Consider the following 22,474-nt stretch of genomic DNA (forward strand, 5'->3'; position numbering starts at 1 on the left):
TCAAGAGATCATAAAGTATGGATATATTTCTTTTTATTAGTCCTTTTATGCTCCCTTTTTATCGCTTCTAATTAAATATGTGAACCACGTTGGAGTCCCTAATTATGAATCCCAAGCACATATTCGTACATAGCGATTGTAACGACAATTTCGTGACGGTAATCACAATATTGGTGAAGCGATATAACAGACGTATTTCCTCTCCATTTCCAAAAGAATGACTCTTGTAAAAAATTATTATTATAAGACAATATATTTTTGCTTTAAATTTAGGGATGTACAAATTTGAAAATATTTTCTGAGTAAGCGTTTTCAAATTGTACAGATTGCATGCGTTTTTATAAGAATATATACGATTTCTCTCAAACATAAAATATTCGCTTCGTGCGTTTTGCCCGCATAAGAAAACGACATTTCGCCGTATCGATCATTCGACGTACATTAACGCTGTATGATTACGGTGATCCGCGAGTGAATGAATGTCCGCCATAAAAGTCAATTAATATTGTAGTGCCACTTACAAGCGTGCGCCTTTCTCCCGCGATTAAAAAGGGCTTTACCGGCGCCGCTGACCCTCATTCACGTATACTTGTGGTGAGGAAACGTACGTACGAACACGGCTCGATATCGAGTATCTAATGGAGAGACGATTAGAAATAAACGAGGTACGGGCGATATCTTTCTCACGGGAGAGAGAAAGTTAACGCTGTGTGTCTTCGTTTTACCATCCGCTTAGCAACGTCCATTCGTTCGTTGACTTGAGTCTGTCTGATAACTCGGAAGGAATATAATCGGAAGAGTACCGTTAAACAGGCACAGTCGTACGTATAGCCGCGGAAGCAGGCAATGCGATCTTAATCCGGAAACGCGACGTCGCGGCCGAAACGGAAGAATTGATTACGATCGCGAACGGCCGATCGTACAGCCTCTTAAAGTACAAGCCTCTCTCCAAACTCTCAGCATGCGATTCGCATTCGTATCGGTAACGGATCTATTGTATCCGATACATGATTGGATCCCGATATATTCTCACGCGGATTATAACAGTAAACACGTATATATCAGCTATACGCATACCATGTGCATTAATGCGTGCCGTTGGACTGATAACGCGTGTTGAGAGTTAACGCGTGAAACGCGCCATCTTTTACGCACAGAAAGGGGGTCTTTTCCATTACATGTGTCCCCCCGCATGTGTGTGGCTCTCGTATCTTTCCGTTAACATTAAGAATAATCGTGGCAAGAGGGCACGATTTGTCGCTACGAAACTGTATAGATTTACGATCGTACGAAGCAAGCGATTAGCTGACCTTTCGCGAGGCGGTTCAAGATGAGGTCCTTGTGTTGTGCGGTATGAGGCTCAGGAAGCACCACGAGAAGATAGCAGCCGCTTAGCGGCGACGGCGGCGGATGTTGCTGCGGTGTCTGTTGTTGTTGTTGAGCGACCGCTTGCGCCGGCACGGTGGTGATCGGCGTGCTCGGGGATGCAATCTGCTCGACATTTGTCGTAGCGCTCTCCCCTCCTCCTTCTCCTCCTCCTCCTCCTCCCTCTCCTCCACCCTCCCCGGGGGGGTCCGTGGTACTCATTGCTGTAACATTATATCATCATCGTAGGTTGATCTTTGAAAAATGACTTCTTTTGTATTAAAATTTTCTGCGTGTTATTTCTCATCAATGACAACCAATGATCTTGATAATTGATCTTAAGATCAATTAGGTTTTACAACTTAGTTTAACTGGAGTTGAATCAACATTGTCCGATACAAGACAAATTCATCTATTGGACATGATAAGTTAAACTCCGGTTGAACTAAGTTGTGGAACTGAGCTGCAGAGAATTTATTCTTGAATCTCACTCCCCTGGCCCAGAAATATCCGGTCCAGATGTGACAATTTCGAATTCGTGAACACGCGGTAAGAGCAATAATAGTCTACCTATCGCTTGCTGTCTACTGATCGCTGATTACAAGTGAGAAGTTTTAGTCTGCATGCCATTAGACTGTCGCTACTTTTTCATTTGAAACTAATCGGTCTTTTAAGCGGCGCTACTTAATCTTCTTTTCATTGCGGCCGACCATCAAGCCTTCAATCACTGACGGGAGGTACTCAGCTTTTAAATCTTAAATAGCCAAGATCGTAACACGTAAGCGAAACGAAAATTACGTTATCACGGCGAGCTCCGCATAAAAGAAATTTAAAATGAAAAAACTATCTCGTGAGAGAGTAAATTTTACATATCTCGTTAAGGCAAAACGCCGGCTTAACGTTATGACGGCCACCACTACTCTTTATTAGTGTACAATACGTAATATGCCGCACACACGCGTGGTGCTAATTGCAATTAACGCGTCCAACGCGGTCAGCCGAGAGACAAAGCTCCAGCCGAACGATTCACGGTCCAATATCGCTTGGATTATATTCGTTAAATCTACCTTCGACTTTCTGTCCGACAAATGGCTCGTGCGTACGCTTGTGCGGACGTTCCATCTGTACGCCGCGTACGAAAAAATGGGAGATGAAACGGATGGACTTGGGGCCGAAATAGAAGTGGCAAGGGTCGAGGAGAAGAGCGTAACGCCGGGGGGGTTGGCGGTGCACAAAGCGCCGCTCTCTACCTCCTGCCTCGCTTCTCTTCCTCAAGTCGGCGGTCGTAATTTCTTCTCCGTACAAACGGGCCTCGGCTCGATATTAACCCTTTAACGCTCGCTCTTTATTCCGCCGACGAGCGCGTGTGCGCACCGCGGAAACTTTATGACGAACGATCGAATCGTTGAAAACTCTCGGCGAACCTCTCCGCGGTGAAAGTCGCGACGAAACAATGGGAGAAATTTATTAACGCGCGATTCCGTTCCCTTTGCCAAATCCTGGTGACTATACCCAGATTCGAGGAGACACCGATTGCACTCGAGTCAATCCCAGGAAATTCCGCACGATGATAACAGAAACTTTCGACAATTCCCGACAAGAGTAGCTCTCGGAGTTTATTTCTTAACGAGATTCGAACGGTCGATTCTTGCAACAGCGTTCTACAATAAACTCGCAGAGGAATCTATGTCGTGTCGTTCGGATTCAGGGGATAGCTATACATACGAGAATTCAAGGGGGAATCGAGTGCTGCTTAAGCCGGTCAGCAAATCGAAGCTCTCAAGGCGAAGGCTGCACGCCGGCTGCCTGCCCTGCGCACTTTTCTGCAGCTAAGCCGAACGTCGATGAGATTCCCGTCGTCGAAACCCTACGAGAGGTCGAAGCTTTTTTTTTTTCGCCGAAAGGAAAATCAGTTTTCCTCCCGGAGAACCGGAGCAAGCCGGGGGGAGGGGAAGGGTGAAGAATCTGAGAAGCCTCGCGTGGAATCCTCCACCGTGGAAATCGCGAATCGGGGGTATCGTCGTCGTCGGGGAACGATCCCGAGGAGGAATTTTTCGCTGCCTCCTCGACGAGTCGGCGCCGTGGCCGCGCCGCATGCACGCACGCACGTCGGCGAAGCCGGCATTGCGCAGGATTTACACGAGCCTTCCGTGCGGCGCTACCACGTCCTGGTCCTTGAGCGCAATGCGCAGGACGACCACGATGCCGGGTGGCCCGCACGGTAGTCCCTTAGATCATTGATCCAAATTCGACTGGAGTCGACGAGGGGAACAGCCGAAAGTCACTCGTCGCGATCGATCGATCGCGTGCCCGACGTCCAATCGCGAGGGGGATGGCGGTTCGGAGATATTCGCGCTTGTTAGCCACATGGATATTACTCTTGATGAAGTTCTCTAAGGCTCCCCTGTTTCGCTCACCTCTGAGAGAAGATTGAGTTAATCCAGTCAGGCGGAAGTATCGAAAGATAACCGGCGACCGAGGGTCGATCGCATCCCGGCGAGACTTCGAGGACGAGACCACCCCACCACGTACCGTTGCACTGCAGTGCAACCCCCTTAGTAACAGATCGCCCCCCTCTCGCGAGGCGCCCGGCGGCGGCGGCGGCGGTGGCGGTGGCGGTGGCGGCGGGCGGTATGCTGACCGATAAAATCCATACGTCATATGGCAGGCGAGGAAATCGTCCAGCGCGAATTTCGTCAGAGTTGCATACACGGCATACAACCATTCGTCCGTTCGTCCGTCCGTCCGTCCGTCCGTTCCTCCGTCCGTCGTGACCCGATTAAATGGTAGGTCACCGACACGTAGCGGATTTCGATCGTTTCGAGTCCTCCCTCGAGCCCTCGACCAAGTTTGCCAATAGAACAGTAGCGCACTCACCTGGTTACTCGTTACACTCCCCCCAGCGATATTCTGGGTATCACGAGAGCCGGGGGGTAGCCTCGACGATTGGTTTCCAGATTCCGGAGGTATCCTGAAGGGCTGCTACCGCCGCGGTAACGGGCGAACGACGACCAGTCGCCCTTGACTGACAGCGGAGTGTCCTTCGGAGGAAAGGGGGAGAGTCTTACGCGCCTCGCGGTCCTCCTCCGAGCTGTTTGTCCCTTCGTCTGCCTTCTCGTGACCCGATCGTCGCCGGGGGAGGGGGGTCACACCTCTCTCGTTCCCTTCGCGCACCGCGATAAGTACTGTACCAGAGACGCAGAGATCGGAGCGATTCAGAACGGGTGAAACCAAAGCGAGCGGAAGTAACGCGGGAAGTACAGGAGGACGGATGGAAATGGGAAAGGAGAAAGGAAACGATCATAGGGTAGAGCGGGAGGAAGAAAGAGCGAGGAATGACGGAACTCGTGTGAAGCACAGTGACGTACGTTTTTAACGTTATACGTGTCTCTCTGCGTGCCGGAGCGAGCGCACGGTGATGCTACGACACCGGGCGTCCCGGAGACCACGGGGGTTGCGACCACGGACGAGAGCGAACGAGAGCCCGAACGAGAGAGGAGAAACCGAAAGAGAGAAAAAGACAGAGAGAGAGAGAGAGAGAGAGAGAGAGGGAAAGAGAGAAATCGGCGGACGGCCTCCGACGGCGAACGACGACGTCGCGCTGTCCGATGCGGAAGCCTCTCCGTCTGGGAAACGTACGGAAATACGACGCGAGATTCTCCTCTCCTCGACGGGCTCCGTTCCCTGCTGTCGACGGCGGCGAGAGCGGCGACGGCGATGATCGTTCACAGTGTGCTTGTTGCGGTCTCTCTCTCCGGTTATTATAAAGCTCGGCAGCAACACTCGCGTTGCGGGCTGCCGGCTCTCTGACGGGAGAACTCGCGGCGCTGCGGCCCCCTGCGTCGACGGTGGCGGTGGAGAGATCGCCTCTCACCCCCCTGTCGCGACGCACCTACCAACACCCCCACTAGTCGTGCGGCGCGATTGGTCGTCCGCGCAGCCGGGCCTACCGCCGCCGCCGCCGCCGCCGCCGCCGCCGCCGCCGTCGTCGTCGTCGCGCCGGTCTATACACCGTCAGGGACGGTCACCACGTATAGACGTCGCTTCTGGGTATACTGTACGTGACCGGAGTCTGTCTGGGTGTCGCGCGAACTGAGGAGAAGCCGCAGGGGAGGGAAGGGTACGCGACTGTGTCAGACTCACCGGCAGGAACCGGCGAAAGAACCGGCCAGACGTAACGGAAATGACGTAACGACCGTCAGATCAGAGAATCCTCGAGAGGAGCGATCGTAAGGAGGGCTGGACCTCTCCCCCCTCTGGCGGAGGTTGCCGTCGAAAAGGGCAGAGATAATGAGGATCGGGATCTACGCGCGCACGCACGTCGGGGATGATCAATCGGCGAATCACGCGGGGCGCGCCCGAGATATTCGCATGATATTATAACATTTCGGAAGGATGTTGGCTTATTCGCGTAATGGTAATGAAGTTCGGCCGAGTGACAGATAGGGGTAATTAGCGGCCGTCGTTTTGGTTCCGTTCTCAGAAGATTATCCCGCGATTATCCCCCACAGATTCCGTAGAGATACTTGGACAAACTGAATCGCTGCTCTAATCGGATGTTTGTATCCCCTGCGATTTTACTAGTCGACAAGTTACAAATTAGTTGAAACGACCTCTCGTTAAATGGCCAAACTCTCGATCGCGGAGAACTGGCATCTAATAAAATACGGCAGTAATGACAAGTGAAGATTGACTTGATGTATTGCTCCACGGATTACCGGACAAAAACCGGTTTTTACTTTTAACCATTTTGTTTTCGTGCGAGTAGTAATTTATCAATCAACGTGGCACCTTTTGCAAGCCGTTCAACGAGGCGAACATGAAGTATGACTAAACATACAGCAGTAGCGGAAAATGTAAACGCCTATTATAAGTGATGAAATATAGGAAGAACAATCTATCTTAAAAGCTACTCACATATTTTATTTTATTTTTGGTATTTTTATTACAGTATGGAGTATCAAGTAGATAATGTAACTATATATACATATAGTATAAACAATTTCATTAATAAATTGATATTTCTGAATGATTAATAAGTTTCGTTTGGAAAGAAAATTTGTCGCAACATCGATGATTCAAGACGCCAACATTTTTGTGAGACATTTACGACTGTTATTTTCTAACTTATTTTACACCCGTTCACCTCGTTCACCCATCCGATACTGGTTGTCAGATGTCACAAATTTATCGGTTCTAGAAGAAATATCTCTCGTTCTGTAAGGAGTAAACTGATCCGTACAGTCATTTGAGCTCAGCAAACCCAAGTCAATATGCTGCAAATACTAACATATTTACATATGTCACATATATCTACGTACATTTACACCTGTTTTCGTAGATGATGAATCTTTAAACATTTCAGGTAAAATAAAAGACACGTACACATACAATTTAATCTAAAAAAATTTATTTCATTATATGTAGAAGCAAGATAACAAAAGTTAAAGCTCATTTGTATCTACACGTTCCTTTGAAAAATCTCTCTTTTTCTCTCCTTCTTTCAGACGGAAATGTAGTAGAAAGTCGATATTCTTTGTGTTACGTGTCGGGTGACAAGATGGTGACTGTCGGCATTCGGGAAAATAGAAGGTCGACGGAAGGGGTGAGTTGGGGGTTGCCATTCCCGTATCCGAAGAATTTCCTTCCGACTTGATTCTCCGTACGACAGCCAGAATAATGTATCTGGAAGGTGTTGCTGTCGCATGGGCGAAACTTTAGAGAGCGGATTCGCGAGTTTCGCTTTTCACGTGCGAGACTCTTGCGTCGCCCCCTTAAAGCCGGACGTCAATAGGAGCTCGTGCAAGGAAGAAAAGCGTCGCTTCCCAAACTTCGTCCGTTTCTCTCACGTTATATTAAATTTAAAAATTATTACGTTCACGTGTTCGCGCCTCTGGCCTCTCTGATATTCCTTTATCCGATGAGGGCCGCGTGTCCCGAATTCTAGATTTTACATCGCTCCTCGATAAACATTCTTCAGGTAACACGTCAATAACTCGAATGAGTCGAAGCAGGTCGACGTAGATGAACGATGAAACCGACTCGCAACGCGCTCGATAATTAATTACTACACACGTTCGCGTTAGTTGACTGATGATAGATTTCGCGTATACGGTACACCGAGCTCGCTAAATGGGTATCTATATCGAAGGTGTAACAACGACAGAGTCACGATTTCACGTGACGGTATCGATTACGAAAAGACACGGAGGCGAGCTCTCGTCCGATGCAAGTTTAATGTCCCAGCCCTAATGGCGCTCGGTTGTTTATGCGAGCATCTCGGCGCTCATGGACGCGCAGAAAACGACGGTAGTTAAATATCAAGAGACGGTTCAATAACGGTACGGAGAACGCGAGATGTATAAGTCCGTTATACGAAGCAGATTTATCGCAGTCATGCTCATTTGTCGCATTGCAGTGAGGAACGCGTGCATTGTGCGATCCTTTGAGACTCCGTCGGAGTCTCGCACTAAAGGCGCCTTCGACGGAATCTCTTAATGAATAGCATGTCAACTTCAACGCTATGAAAAGTGCTCGAGGATAAACGACAAAAAAAAAACATCACGTCGTCATTGTATTCGTAAAAATGTAATACCGCAACATTGCCCCGTAATAACACGCTAACAACTGAACGAGAGTTTTACGCGCAGAAAGTTTCTCTCTCTCTTTCTCTCTCTTTCTCTCTTGTTGTTTAATTATCTCAAAGATTCCGCTGGTTAATTTAAGTTCCTCGAGTAATTTCCAACACCCGTGCACTTTACTGTTTCCTTGTGATCTCAGTGTTTTCGTATCTGTAATATATTTTCAATTTTATGCAATTTTCGTAAAAGGATTCCCCTTTTGTTTGATCTACGCTGGCAAGCTTGAGATAACTTATAATTTACTAACTGAAAATTTTTTTCCGACGTGATGTGCGAGCAAAACTGAATGTCTAAGTGCCTCGCAAGAACTTTCGTGCAGCTTCGCAGGGACGAAAACGTGACTACGTTACCAATGCGTTTATTCATTCAGGAACGTTCATAATACTTTCCGACGCAGCCGAAACATCGTCTTTCGCACGGTTCGCCAAAGGCATTCTAACGTAACGATGTAATGTACCTCAACAAGATCGTAATAAAGCCACCGTATATAATTGACTCTAACAGCTTTTCAATTATCTGCGGCATTACGTTCTTCTCCGACGAGATTCTCGTATATGAAAAATGTAAACGTGCAGTGACATTTAATTTAAAGCTGCATGGTATCGTGATTGTACGAGATTACATAACAGCGGAAATTAAAGATGAAAAATACGCAGACTACAAATAAAGCAAAGAGATACTGGAACGTAATTAAAAAATATATAAAAAACTTGGAGTGAAGAATAAAATGTTTGTCTATTTAGATTACAAAATTTAAAAACCAGTGCTGAGGAAAATAATTAGTTGTGAAATAGAAAAAAAAATGGTAACAGAAGTAATTTAAAGCGCATCTATAAAAAATATCGCTTTGAAATAAATATATCTATTGAATCTATTTTAATTTTTTCCCAGCACTTAATCAGTTATCTTATAATTATACACTTTTTTTGTAAATTTTCGATGTCGCAAATTATGTCACACCACTCGATATTTTCACTAAGAGAAAAAATATATTATTAAAGACCGTTCGGTGGAAAATTTATGCGCCAAAGAAAACGGGGACGACAATCGTATCTTCCGACGCGCCCGCGCTTATTGGAAAACTCGTTTGCGACGCCTCCTATTTAAAACGCGAGGACAAAGTTGAATTTACGTTTTCCGAGAATGGTACCGACCTTAAAGCCGTCCATTAAACTCCTCTTTAGCATTTAAGTTACAAGCGCGATGCCCGTAGCTGCTTGAGCACGTGTCTCGCGATTGATATACATTTTTTATTGGGTCGTACGATCGGTAGCGCGCTTCTATATGCTATGGATACAAAACTATGGCAGAGATATGCTTTTAATCTCTTTCCCGGAAATATGATTTGATAAGACGCGCTTATGCACGCAAGATCGGGAACGCGAACGTGATCGAGTTGATCTCGAAATTTGGAGATGCACTAAACGTAATTATACTTTAATAAGGCTCGTTTCAGGCGGCGATGAGTTTACATAATGTATGCATGCGTTGCAGAAATTTACCCAGCCCTCTCGAAAGTTTCTCGAACTAAAATAATTGGAGACGGAGTCGAAAGGAAAAATATGCATAGTCTTATAACGTATATATAATATAATGTATAATATAATATAATATAGTATGATATGTATTTATTATTTCTTCACAATTTTAAATCGACCGATGTACAATTTATCGTTAATACAATTGTACACAAAGTTTCTTGCGTTTAGAACGAAGAACCGCGAATTAGATATGCTGGAGTGCAGTTTCGGCATGAATGAGTTTGGATGGAAGTATTTGGACCGAGAGGCGATAAACGGGCGACGGATCGCATACGTGCAATCTATGCGTTACTAATTGCGTCGGTGCTAACCCGGGTTAAACGGTACTTTCAGGCGATATCAGCGTGGTATTTGCGATAGCGGTTTTAGCAAGAGATTGCAATTCTGCAACGACGCGACGGAACGAGAGAAGATCTCCGGAACGAATGCAGTTTGCATCTGCTTTTCCGCTATCTCTCTCTCTCTTTCCTCCCCTTCTCTCCGTGAGTCTGCATTCTCTTCCACCGAATCCCACAACGCGATACATTTACATACATAGTGCATACATCGTGCTGCTCTGACACTGATGTGATGCGACTCACGATTAAGAGGTTCCCCGCGACGGGCAATTAATCGATCCCCTCCCGAATAGTTTCGATTGCCGCAATGCATCTCGCGATTTTCAATGCCGTAACATCCCTTTACGTCGCAAATTCAAATCAATCGTTATTCAACCGTGGGACTTTGCAATAATTTATTACTCTGGGGCTTGTACTTGTAGAAAATTGCATTCGCGTTTTAAAGTAGATTCAAAGTAAGTTGTCAAACAAATAACTCTTCAGTTAGTTTTTTATATTAGCTCTTAACGCGACAATATACTGAGATAGGAGCAGATGACAATTGTAATATGTAACAGCGCTAATTCACACGTTCATAAGAATACCAGTGCGAGCAGTAGTCTCGTCTTCTTATAATCTTTTACAGTATAAGTATACCGTCAAGCTTTTACAAAAGGTTCTCTTAAATAATAATTGTATTAATTGCAATGTACTCTCGGTATACACGTAAATTTCACTGATATACTGCAGTTCGGAAACATGTGCAGAGAATATTTCTCATGTCGCCCATCTGAAAAAAAAAAAAAAAAGAAACGCGGAAATTCGCCTCTTGAATTTCTCCGGGAGCATGTTTCAAGCAATCTCACTTTGCAGATGAGATTCCCGGCTTAAGCGGCGGCGTAGCCGCCCTCTCGCGATATCATACTTCTTGGGAATTCCCACGGTAACGGCCGCTTACAAGATGAAGTAGTAGTCAGGGCGTGGAACGCGCTTTTTACAGCCCTGGTTATACTGCGCGGTGCTAGTATTGACCGGCGCCCCTTACTAACCGTGTTGAGAACATCAGAAACCGAAGTATACCAACCCCCTTTTCTCCTCTTCTCAGAAGCTCGATCTTCCTTCCCGCCGCATCCCTTTAACTCACACGTCCAATACTTTGCGTTCCAATCTACGCACCTGCGTTCTCCAACTGCAATCCGCATACTTCGGTTTAACGGAATACCTTACGATTATGACGATACGGAATGTCAGGGAAGCGTCGGGTTTCCTTCTCTCCTTTTCTGCCCTTTTCCATCGATTATTGTACTAAAAATTTTAATTTATTTTGCTTAATCCAATCAAGGCACTAGTAATCTTTGAATCGTAAGCCCTCGAGAGGAAAAGATTCTAAGAGGTCCTCTCGCTTTGGAAATAATGAGCTCGTCGCTTTAATTGAATTTTAATCCGCGATCGAGTTACCCGATATCCCGCGGGTGAAAATTAAAAAATTCGCGAGAATTTAGAACGAAGATAGCGCCGCGACGAGAATCCCATTCGGGGAAAGGGGTATTCCGGTATTTCTCCCGCCGGGAATAGACGACGGTCCGTATATTATTAATTACTGTAGCACTTGGCTAGCTGGTTAGTCGCACCTGTATGTCGGCTGCACATGGCGGGGAAAACTATCGCGGCGAAGCCGCCGCATCCGCCGCGAAATTGATTGCAGTCGGTCGCACGGAAGGCGGGCGACTCCTCTCCCCCGAGTGGCAAAGTGGCCGCGAACGGCGCCGTTAACGACATCGATTTAACGAAATAATCGGAGCGGATGATTTTAATTAATGCCCGATAACGAACGCGATCCGTCCCTCCCCCGCGGGTGCATCTGCATGTAAGAGCCTTTCGTCTTTGCCGGCACGCGGGGGCCGAGCGAGAAAACGAGCGCGCTCGAAATTTATCGCGTGATCACAGGGCGGTCCAGGCGTTAATTGCGTGCACCGAATATCCCGTAATTTCCAGTCCACCGACGACGAAGAAGTTGCATCACGTCAGGCGTTACGTGAAAAAAACAAAAAATAGGATAAGCCATATTCCCTCCCGATTCTTCGCAGGACGGGAGGGAGAAAAACGAACGAATCGATTCATCGCGTTCATCGGGTGCAATGCTCTCGCGTGCTCGATGCCGCGATTTGTTCCTTCTGGTGTCATCTTCACCTCGACGACGAGTCGCCTCGTAATTTCCTATATACTATGCGCTCGCGTGTCCCTCCGCGATTCCCGTCACGCGAATCTGCATCGGGACTTTGCTGCTGGAACAACGTCGTGCTTATCATGCGCAACTTCTGGGCGAATTAATTCGCGGATTAGCGTATAACCACCCGAGCGAGTCCGCTCAATAATTATCGCTTACCACACCTGGCGGCAACCGTTACACCACCAGTTTCCAGCGAATCTATCCCTAGGGTGGATTCATTTGCGGCGCGCGATCTCTCGCAATCTCCCGTGGCTCTTATCATTAAGCAGATTACGCCGCAGCGTATTCGCCCAATCGAATACGGAATGCGGTCGATAATTTGCGAAGGGCTATTGCGGAAGTTAATGTCGGGACTTGATCCGGATTTGAGTAATAGACAGTTTGCGTAATAGAAAGTTCGGCAATTAACTCCCATCGCCGCTATCATCCTCGCGTAGGATACTCGTCCCTCAATTTTGATCCTGCACCGTCTTCCTACAGTTTATTAATTTTCAACGTCAAGCGCGGATAAGTATCCGAGAGGACAATCTCTCTCTCTCTCTCTCTCTCTGTCTCTCTAGGTGAGTTATCGCACTCTCTCGAGAGAGAGCCGGACGTCGGCTTCGCTAATCTCGGTGCTAATTGCAACACGATCGCGGCACCATGATGACCGCCGTCAGGAGCAATAGGACGCGCGGGGCTCGGTCACCGGACAAAAGCCGCATTGAGCGCTGCAAGCTGCGCTGCCGCATGCATTCGTGTGCACACGAGACTGCCTGAGCGTTATCAAGAAAATAGGCCACTTCCGGCGCTAATTAATCGCCACTGATACGCCTACGCGGCGTACACCGCGACCCTCGAGAGAACGCACCTGCGCACGCAATTCATCCCCCCGTTATCCAATGACGTTATTCATTTCAGTCGCTGTAGAAAATTCCACGACGGAGAGTCAATAATAGGATCGCCACTGCCCCGCTACAATTGAACGCGCGTGTATCGCACGTGGATTTACTCGAGGCACTAAGGAGGGTACCGGAAGAGAGAGACCCAATTAAAATCCCAATTAAAGGAGCTCGTGACGAACGGTCGCCGCCTGGCGAGGCGTAGCGAGACACGAGAACCACTTCACCGTTCGCCCCGTACGCGGTAATACACGCGTACGCACGCTCTCTCTCTCATTGAGAGCGCGACGGTGAGGTGTATTATATTTGCATAGCGAGGTCATTATCGCGCTCCTCCGTCTTCGCGTCACGCGTCGCAGACACCGCGGAGTCACCGGGCTACGCGATACCTCCATTAGTCTGCGACTCACCCTCTCCTGCCTTCCGCCTGCTCCCCTTTGTCTTCCACCTCGCGCTTCCTCGCTTCCTATCTGTTTAACTTGGTTTGCGAGAAGACGGGTTCGCAGGTGCGCCTCTGCAGCGCAAGCCGATTATTCTACGAACAATTCGCGTTTGGTTCGATTTGCAATCGAAATGCAACGGAACGAGCACGGAGATATCGTGCGGGCAAGACGTTTCCTAGCGTAACGTTGATAACGATATCAGGAAAAATTCATCGGTATCGCAGATTGTTTGGGAAAGTGTCTATTAATATTAATACTAGAACATTCCAAGACATCAGATACGCATATACGGAAAGAACAATTTTGCTGAAACGTCTAAAAATTTAGCTGCATAACGGATAATAATTTGTTGGATTATCAAAATTATTTTCAGATTTGTTGACCGAGATAAATCTTTGTACACTTCAACTATATTAATCTCTGAGAGTTTCGGAGAATAAAATATCTAAGTTAAAGTTTTCTTTATGAAAGATACCGTAACTTAAATATAATTATTAACTAATTGGCAAATTGCATTTAAACGTTTCTCGCTTTCGTGTTATTTTTCGAGTCCATCGAGTTTCTCTAACTGATAATTGGCTCGCACAAACTTCCGTAACTGTTAATCTAATATTCTCGGCTGGAAAATAGAAATTTCTACTTTGCTGATTAAAATATGTGCAAGGCAATATATAAAACTATCGATTTGCGGCGCGAATTTAATGTTAAATGCGGCTATTCATTAGAGTTTCGATCTTACGTGTTACACACGTATTCGGTAATAGATTCGCGAGTGGAGACTCATGCGGAATTAAACGGGTGTGTTTGGGACGTTAAGCGCGAGACGTGAATCGACTCTCGAGCGATTCGAGCGATTTATAGTAAATAAGGTAGAGAGAATCGAAAATTCATATCTCCCGCGCAGGATATAAAATATTCAGATAACGCGTTGACAGGGCCGATAATAAAAATACGGCGTTAAATTACGGCGGCGACCCAGCAGAAACGCGCAGGGCATGAAAATAAAAAATAACAGGCTTGCCGGGGAATTTATAAAAAATTGCTATGCGATTCATCACGTACATCATACATTTTTCACAGACAGTTTTTAACGTCTGCTCGCGTTACATAAATAACATCACAATCGGTAAATGATAGCAGGTTTCCGCGGACCCTTGGAAAGTATTTTCAATCGATCACCGTGAGGTTTCAAAAAGTTAATCGCGAAAGGATTGGAGCGTATATCGGGCAATAAGTCGGGGTGGAGTTATCGTGGCGCAAGACAAAACTGCCAGGAACAAAACGGGGCGCAGGGAGGACGAGAATTTACCGAAGAGGGCAGAGAGGCTGGGCGTTTACGAGGCGCCACGACGACGGCGCCTCATCGATCTGACCGAATACCGCAGCCACTTAACGATATACACCGACTGGTGTGTGTCATCGTTACAGAAGATCTACGTATATCTGCAGAAAGAACGAGAGAGAGAGAAGGATAACGGTCAGTTATTATAAAAATACATACTACACACGAAATCCTCACGACACGTGCGTTTTATGATATCCTGAAGCCCTGAAAGGTTTGTCGGTCTGTCAGTGGTTAAATGGCGAAGACAAGCGGTGCTCGCCGAATCGTATGTCGCTTTTATTTGCCGATAATTATCAAAACGCTCGGATAAACCCTTCAGCCGCTCTTTACTTTTGATAGATTGAATCGAGATGTAAAACGCGATTAAGCACACATCGCGTGACGAGAGTGAAATGCGTTAGAACGCTTATCTTCAAAACGACTATGCATTTTCGCGTTTATTGGGTTCATTACTCAGTTTGTTATCTCGTTAAATTTTTATTTATTAAACTACGGGCGCTTTAGCGGGATCCTTTATACCTCGACCGCACCCGTCTGACGGAAATAAAAGGATGTCATTTTTTAAACATGAAACTTGACACGCGGTATCGGTTAAGCTGATATATCGATCGCAGTTGTCCGGCGAGCCGAAATGCAATCGAGAGAGCGCCATGCAGCCGCAATCGCGTGTTTCGTTAGGACGTTCGATGAAAAATGGCACAATGGCCGCGGCATTCGCGTGATTCGCATAATATTGCGGGAAAAATCCGGACGCGATAAGCATATTATAATAAGGCTCAGGAATCGACATAAAAAAGTTTCTTTAACCTGATATATGTGAATTACATTATACATAAGTTGCCTGAAACAGAAATTTACTGTTTGTTCACTATGCAATGGTATGTTATTTTACGTTAAGTACTTCAGAAGATTAATGGTCGAATGATTATAAATACAAATTGAAACTGTGCGCAATCCAAATCTCACAGCGGCGAAGTGATTTTCGGTGTTTCGCACGCTTGCACGCGACTTCCCGACGTCGCAAAGGTGGTGGCCCGCGAGTTCGATATGAGAACCGCAGCTCAGCCCAGACGGCTGAAGGATACCCACGGCGATTCACCAACGTCTGTTTACGTTCTCCTGGTAGATTGCTTTACTTGATGGAAACTTGGGCACTCTCCATGATCCCCCGCCGGAGGAACCGGCGCGTTTCCTCTTTGTGCCGCGCGGTTATTACTGCGAGATTTAATTGCGAGATCCGCCATCCGGGGATGCCCCGACCGGTCCGGCGTGTGCCAAGTGACACGGAACAGCTCGTATATGGATCAGTTACTCCGCTGGAACCTCCAAACGCGCCAAAGCGCAGTGGTTGGCATACAATCCAAATACACAATTTCTTTCTCTCCTTTCTTTTTTTATTTTTTTCCCCCTTTCGATCGCATCATGGCATTAACGATGTTACATGTCAGCTTTTATCGCAGCGATCTTGACACAAGGCATTGTAATAGCATTTATCTGATCGCCGGATCAGCGCGTACGGTACTCTCGATAATGGCTAAGCCACCCCCGTGTTGAAGCTAGGATTATTTCACCAACCCGACGGGTTCGCAAGACGATTTAATTTACATCGTTTTCATGCGCGATTCAAAATTATGTGCGTGTGTTTAATGAAAGCCGCCGTGGCCAAAGAATTACGTTTCGCTCTCGTCACGCGACGCGCAATTGCGCTCTGCATCACGATTTTTATCCAGATATATACTTGCAAGGTACAGGCGCATAAAAACGCATAGGAATCGCGTTGGTCCTGCCCGTAGAGCGCGGCGTGCGCCAGCTAGATAGCCAGAGGATGCCCGCGTCGACGCGGTCAGATCTGCCGTTGTGCCGCGGGTGACGGGCAATCGGGGAACCACTGCCGATAATAAGCGGAATCAGGCGGAATCACGCCAACTCGTTCTTCTGACCGCCGGATCCCGGGCAGGCTGATATTGCTCAACAGGTTATTCCCTACGTGGCTTTCTAAACGCGTCGGTGTCGTTGACGTCACTTATCCAGTTACCACGGCGGTTCTCAAGCTGTAATACTCCCCTCGCCGAGGGCTCACCTACGTCGACAGGACAGGCCCGACATCACCTGTTATCTTCTCGGACCTATGTACGTAGCTTCTCTCTAGGTATCACGTGTATATCGTTCTCCTCTCTGTGTATTGTTCTCGCTCTCTCTCTCTCTTGTTATCTCTCTAATCCCCAAAAATGTTCATCAGTCCGTGAAGACGAGGCGTACTGAGAGGTACTGCGGCAGCGCGAAGTGCCTACGTTTATGCTCGCCTAATAATATCTCGGCGTTGTCGAACATTGCGCACATCCCTCGGATTCATCCGCGCGCGCATATCACGTCGGAGGCCTCGTCGCCTCGGGCGCGTCTGGCCACATTCTTTTTAAATCTCTACTGCACTGCGACTGTCGGCGCGACGCTGCATCGCCGCGACCGCCGTCGAAATTTTTGTTACGAGAAACCCAATTGTGTCACAGGCACCTACCGGGAGAACGAAAATGTTAATTAAATATTTTAATTAATTAAGCTCCTAATTCGGAAAACGATAGGATAATCAGCAAATGAATATAGAATTAACATCAGGAATCTATATAAATATATGTAAATGCTTTGTGTAAAATTCACAACACTTGACGAGCGTCAAGCTATGACCAAACGAAACGGATTCTCCTTGTATCCCCGGGATTTTCCCAGGCAGCAGTTCTATGCACCTAGTCAAATCGTAAACTGTGAATTAGAAAGACTAATTATTATCTGCGGATGAGTGCGCGTCGCTCCTGAAAGGAAACCGCCACGGGACAGATCGCGCGATGGTAATCCCGCGACATATTCGGAAGTTCGATCGAGACGACTCGACTGTAAATCAGGCCGACGAACGGGAATTTCGGCGTACGGTATTCCCATCTGAGATTCGGCACACGCGTGTAGAGGTGTACGTGAGCGTGCGTGAGCGAACGGCGCGCCGGCGCGTCATGGGAAGACTACCCGCAGCATCGCGAATTTGCGAATCACTTCCTCGCCGTAGATGCTGCCTTGCTACGTGGTTCGCCAATTCGAAGGCCTGACGGTATTCCCGAGCCCTTCCCTCGCACGTCGTCGCACGTGTACGCACGCGGACGTCGCCCGTCACGTCGGCCGCGCCACGCCGCGCCGATACTTTATGCCGCGAGGATGATGATGGGGACGGTTGCGCGGCCACCGATTAAGAGGTAGAAATAAGGTTCGCATGTGCGCGCGAGAATAAAGTGCAAGGAAGAAGGGATCGACTGGCGTCGTTCGGACACGGCTAACATGCTGGCGCTTTCACCTCGTTATTATGCGTAAAAATTAGTATCGGAATAGAGCAGTTTTCACCGGTCGGTTGACCTTTATGGCTTTATCCTCTCGTGTTCCGTCTTTCGTTATCATCTAAAAATAATTTTTTTATAACGAGATAACGGATGTATTGACTTTGAAGAATTCTGTTTTTCACGACAGAGGGGAAGAACGTATTTAGTGTAATGTACGCTCGATAAATGTTATTTCCGCCTTCGATTCTACGTGAATAGACTGGACGAGACGTTATCGATTAAACGAGAGACATTTCAACGTAACGACTGCATGCATATGCAAATACGCGCGTAGGCGAACGGTCCGCTTCGCGTAGCGGTAAGAAAGCGTGCGGATAATGCAAATTTGCGAATCACTTCCTCGCCGGAGATGCTACCTTGCTGCGCGGTTCGCCATTACGAAGGCCTGACGGTATGCCCGTGTCCTTCCTTCGCACGTCGTCCGCATCCATACACGCGAATGTCGCGTCGTGGATGTTACCGTGAAAAAACAACGGCGACTGATTTAGGTGGTAGAGAAATGATCTCGCACTTATACGCGCGAGAAAGCGAGGAACGTTGCGTAGATACACATACGCGTCATAAGAACTTCCTCCACGCCGAGACACCGTCTGGCGCCTTCGTCTCATTATTACAGGTATAGTCGGCATAAGAATAGAACAGTTTTTACTGCTCAGCTGACCTTTACGTAGTTTACCTCCGCGTAAATTCCGTCCTTCGTTATCAGCTGGGAATAATAATTTCTGTATAAAATTATGATACTGAAACGTTGAGTGTACACGTCGAAAAAAAAAAACATTGTATTCTTAAATCGAGAGAGAATTTTCCTCTTATTTTTATAGTAATCTCTTTTAAAATAAACACCAAGAGGATTTTCTTAACTTCGAAGAAAATTAGATTAGCAGATATTATTCTTAAGTGTTTTATATATAAGAGGATATAGAAATAAAATGAGATTATAGGATTTATTCTAGGACTTCTGATTTTTCACAACCGTGAAAAGAAATGTGTGTGTATAGTAAAATTTTTTAATTGTTGAATCAGCAATGTATTGTTCTATTTTACGCCGATTGTGAAGGTTAAAAATAAATGTAATAAATATAAGTATTGATATTTAAAACTTGCATATATCCGAGATAATTAGATTAGTTTTTTGAGCCAATTTTTATTATTATTTCATCCATCATTTAAATATTATGTTTAAGATTTTGAGCGCTAATCTGTACTGGCTATGTTAAATTATAACGACATGAATGATTGCAAACGCGAAATGAGACATAATCTGCATACAATAACATTGTCCAGAAGTTTCTTAAAACAACCTTATTCTTAGTTTCAAAGAGAATAATCTAAAAAAATATCTTCTTATTTAAAGTATATACTCTTTTTGAGATTTTTTGGTGTGAAAATTCTGTTTTTAACAAAAGAGAGAAAGAGAGAGAAGGAGAGAAGGAATATATATTAATATACATATATATTTAATACGCTTTGTACTGCGTTATTCTCGTAATTTTGATTATGGGAATGGATCTGCGAAGATGTCGCCGATTGAACGAGAAACACTTTAACGCCCATACGTGAGGTGCTAGACGCCGAATTGAGGTTGCGCGGGACTAATTAGCGGGTATGCGTCGCTAATGATGATGTGAGGCGTGTGAGATGCAGCGCGTCAGTTGCGAGCGTGGTGTCACGCGACGCGCACGGTAAGTTCGTTCATCAGGAGAGCAGATTCGCGCGGAGGCGCCGGTCTCCTTATCATTAACTCTCTCTCTCGCTCTCTCTCTCTCTCTCTCTCTCTCTCTCTCTCTCTTTCCTTCTGTCCCACACGGCTATTAGATAACTGCAAGGGCATAATAATGGCATATCCCTTTTCATGAATCACTGTTGTTTAGAAGATAATGTGTAAGACGAGTCATCCATATGTAACGCAAAACACGATACGAATGAGGAGAGCGAAATATAAGGAAACAAGATACAGTAATTTCGTAAGAAGGAAACTCAATATTAGTGTTTTCTCACATTTGACTAGATATATAGATATTAATATTTCTAATCATATGTTTCGCTATTCTTTGGATCCTTTTAAACGTAACATAATACGTTTATTTCTCATACCGACCGTCGCGATTATTCACTTAGCGACAAAGATGCGTGTTCTATGCGGAATAATATAAAATTCTTAAGAAATTACACATCCTACGTAATAACCTTTATTATATTTACACATACTAAATTATATTGCTAAATGTGTGAATGAAGAGATACTATTATTTCGATTTTTTTGAATGAACCCAGCGAAATGGTCGGCGTGATGTTGGGCGAAAAATACTATCTCGCTGTGGATCATTGCACTTCCGTTTCAGCGAGACAATTTCGAGACTCTTCGTTCCGGTGACGAAGGTGTACTTTTGTTAACGCCAATCTATGGCCCTGTTTTCGCAATACAACGACTTCTCGATGAATCTGATCTCCTAGTGACGTCGACTGGGTAACTTCAGTCAAGTGTGACCATCTTATATAACGCGCCGCTTAGAACGCGCCCCGCCATTCTTATGCTATTTCGCGAATCTCGAGGCAGCCTTACATCGATTAAAGCTACAAAAGTTACGCGACGTTCGCGACGACTGCAATTTGCAAAATGCACTTGCCGAGCAATCACCACTCGCGTTTATCTCGCTAGACAAAACGGCGTCTTCAAGATGCTGCATTCGTCGTTTCCGTCTGTAATTAACGTACAAGATTTAATGCAAAACACAGAGAAACAAAATATGCAATGACGTTCCTCATTACATCGCAGATTGATTATTTTGTTTTCTGCAGGTATAATGCAATATATTTAATACATATACTTTTATAAAAATATAATATTGAACAGTATTACGTTTTTATAAGGGTAGTATGTTGTATGTATGTATATATCTATCTATCTATCTATCTATCTAGATATATATGTATATATATATATATATATATATATATATATATATATATATCCCGTGAAATATTATATATTTATAAATTTAATTCCATGGTCAGTTTTTACATCTAAATAAAGGTTCTCGTTCCTTATCATACACGCACGCACATAGGCGTTGCATATGTAATGTCCAGTAAAATATATTTATTGTAATAATTTCATGAAAGACTAGAATTCTATAATTCGATTTGTTGTTTTTTACATCACGTCTCTGCACATTTCGTTAAATCTACCAAAATTACAAGCTTTTCCCTGAAAAATTTTATATATCGAAGCAGGAGAACAGAAACTCACTAAAGTCGCGTGACATCGATCCAAATAATTTCGCGGTTGCGACCTTCCCGTTAAAAAAAAAAGGGGGACAGAACTCCATGATTATAACTAATTGCCCGAATTTACACCTGCTACCCTACCGTCGCGCGGCCTAACGAGCTTAAAAAAAAAAACATTAGACAAAGGCATTAGACGCACGGCTAACGCGCCAATTTATATTCGCATTTTAACGTGCTCTACGTGCTAAATCGGATTCCAACTACGTTCTGTCCGCGCCCCTAACGTCCCCCGGACGCGGCATCCGAATCGTGGAATAATTCCAACGCACAAATATTATTACAAATAACACTTGAGACAAACGGTGCCGATTGTGATTTGCACGATGACTTTTTTGCGATGAACCGCGTAAAACTCGCGAAAAGGCGAACGTCGGGTACCTCCCGGAGATGTCCCGCCGCGTGGCACAAATCGACGGTAACTTCCTCCGGGAACCGCGTTCCTCTAGACCCGCGGCCTCATTCTACGGGGAAACCGCCCAACGGTTCATAATAAGAGTAACGCAGTGTTAATAACGGGCTCGGTAAAAAGCCGATTGACAATCAAGTGACAATACATTTCGTCGGCGACCAGGCCGGCATGCCGTCGAGGGAGCTCCATCGGCCGCCGCCGACCGCCGAGGGATTCGCAGCAGTCGGCACAACTTCGGAGCTACGAGGTAGCAGGATAGCATAAAACGCGTTTCCTCTCTCTCTCTCTCTCCCGCCCTGCGGCCGCCTCCGCCGACGAGCGGTTCCCACCTCCGAGGAATATATATCTCCCCTCCGCGTGATATAATTTATCGCGCGCCATGAACGCAACGAGAACTCAGTAAAGACCGACGGCAGGTCCGGCGGGGGCGCGCTTCGCGAGAAAAATAATTGTGACGATAAATCAAGGGCAAGATAATAACACGGAGCGAATTCGGTATTCGAGATGAAACAGATGTTAGCGGAATCTTAATCTCAGGCTTAATTACTCGTAGCTCGTTGAAGACCTTGTAGAGATGACACGATCTCCTCTTTCTTCACATTCTTGCTGACAAAAATGAACTCGCGATTTTACA

At 45.9% G+C, this 22,474-nt stretch overlaps 2 protein-coding genes across 5 annotated transcripts in view; one reads left to right on the top strand and one right to left on the bottom strand.

Moving 5' to 3' along the window:
• Positions 1-5,203, bottom strand: part of LOC105834267 (microtubule-associated protein futsch) — a 49,105-nt gene extending 43,902 nt beyond the window's left edge. The window contains exons 1-3 of one of the 3 annotated variants that reach the window (XM_036295284.1): positions 5,005-5,203; positions 4,243-4,550; positions 1,311-1,589 (exon numbers count right to left, since the gene is read on the bottom strand). In XM_036295284.1, coding sequence (XP_036151177.1) covers positions 1,311-1,587 — 277 coding nt within the window. In that variant the 5' untranslated portion in view covers positions 1,588-1,589; positions 4,243-4,550; positions 5,005-5,203. Of the gene's footprint in view, positions 1-1,310; positions 1,590-3,782; positions 4,193-4,242; positions 4,551-4,733 lie in introns of those variants that run through there. The other 2 variants (XM_012676612.3, XM_028192142.2) reach the window with 2 other exon arrangements.
• The window catches only part of LOC105838162 (atrial natriuretic peptide receptor 1), a 69,096-nt gene that overhangs the window by 14,511 nt on the left and 32,111 nt on the right, over positions 1-22,474 (top strand). The window lies entirely within an intron of this gene.

This window comes from Monomorium pharaonis, chromosome 1 (assembly GCF_013373865.1).
Source record: "Monomorium pharaonis isolate MP-MQ-018 chromosome 1, ASM1337386v2, whole genome shotgun sequence".
Taxonomy (NCBI): domain Eukaryota; kingdom Metazoa; phylum Arthropoda; class Insecta; order Hymenoptera; family Formicidae; genus Monomorium; species Monomorium pharaonis.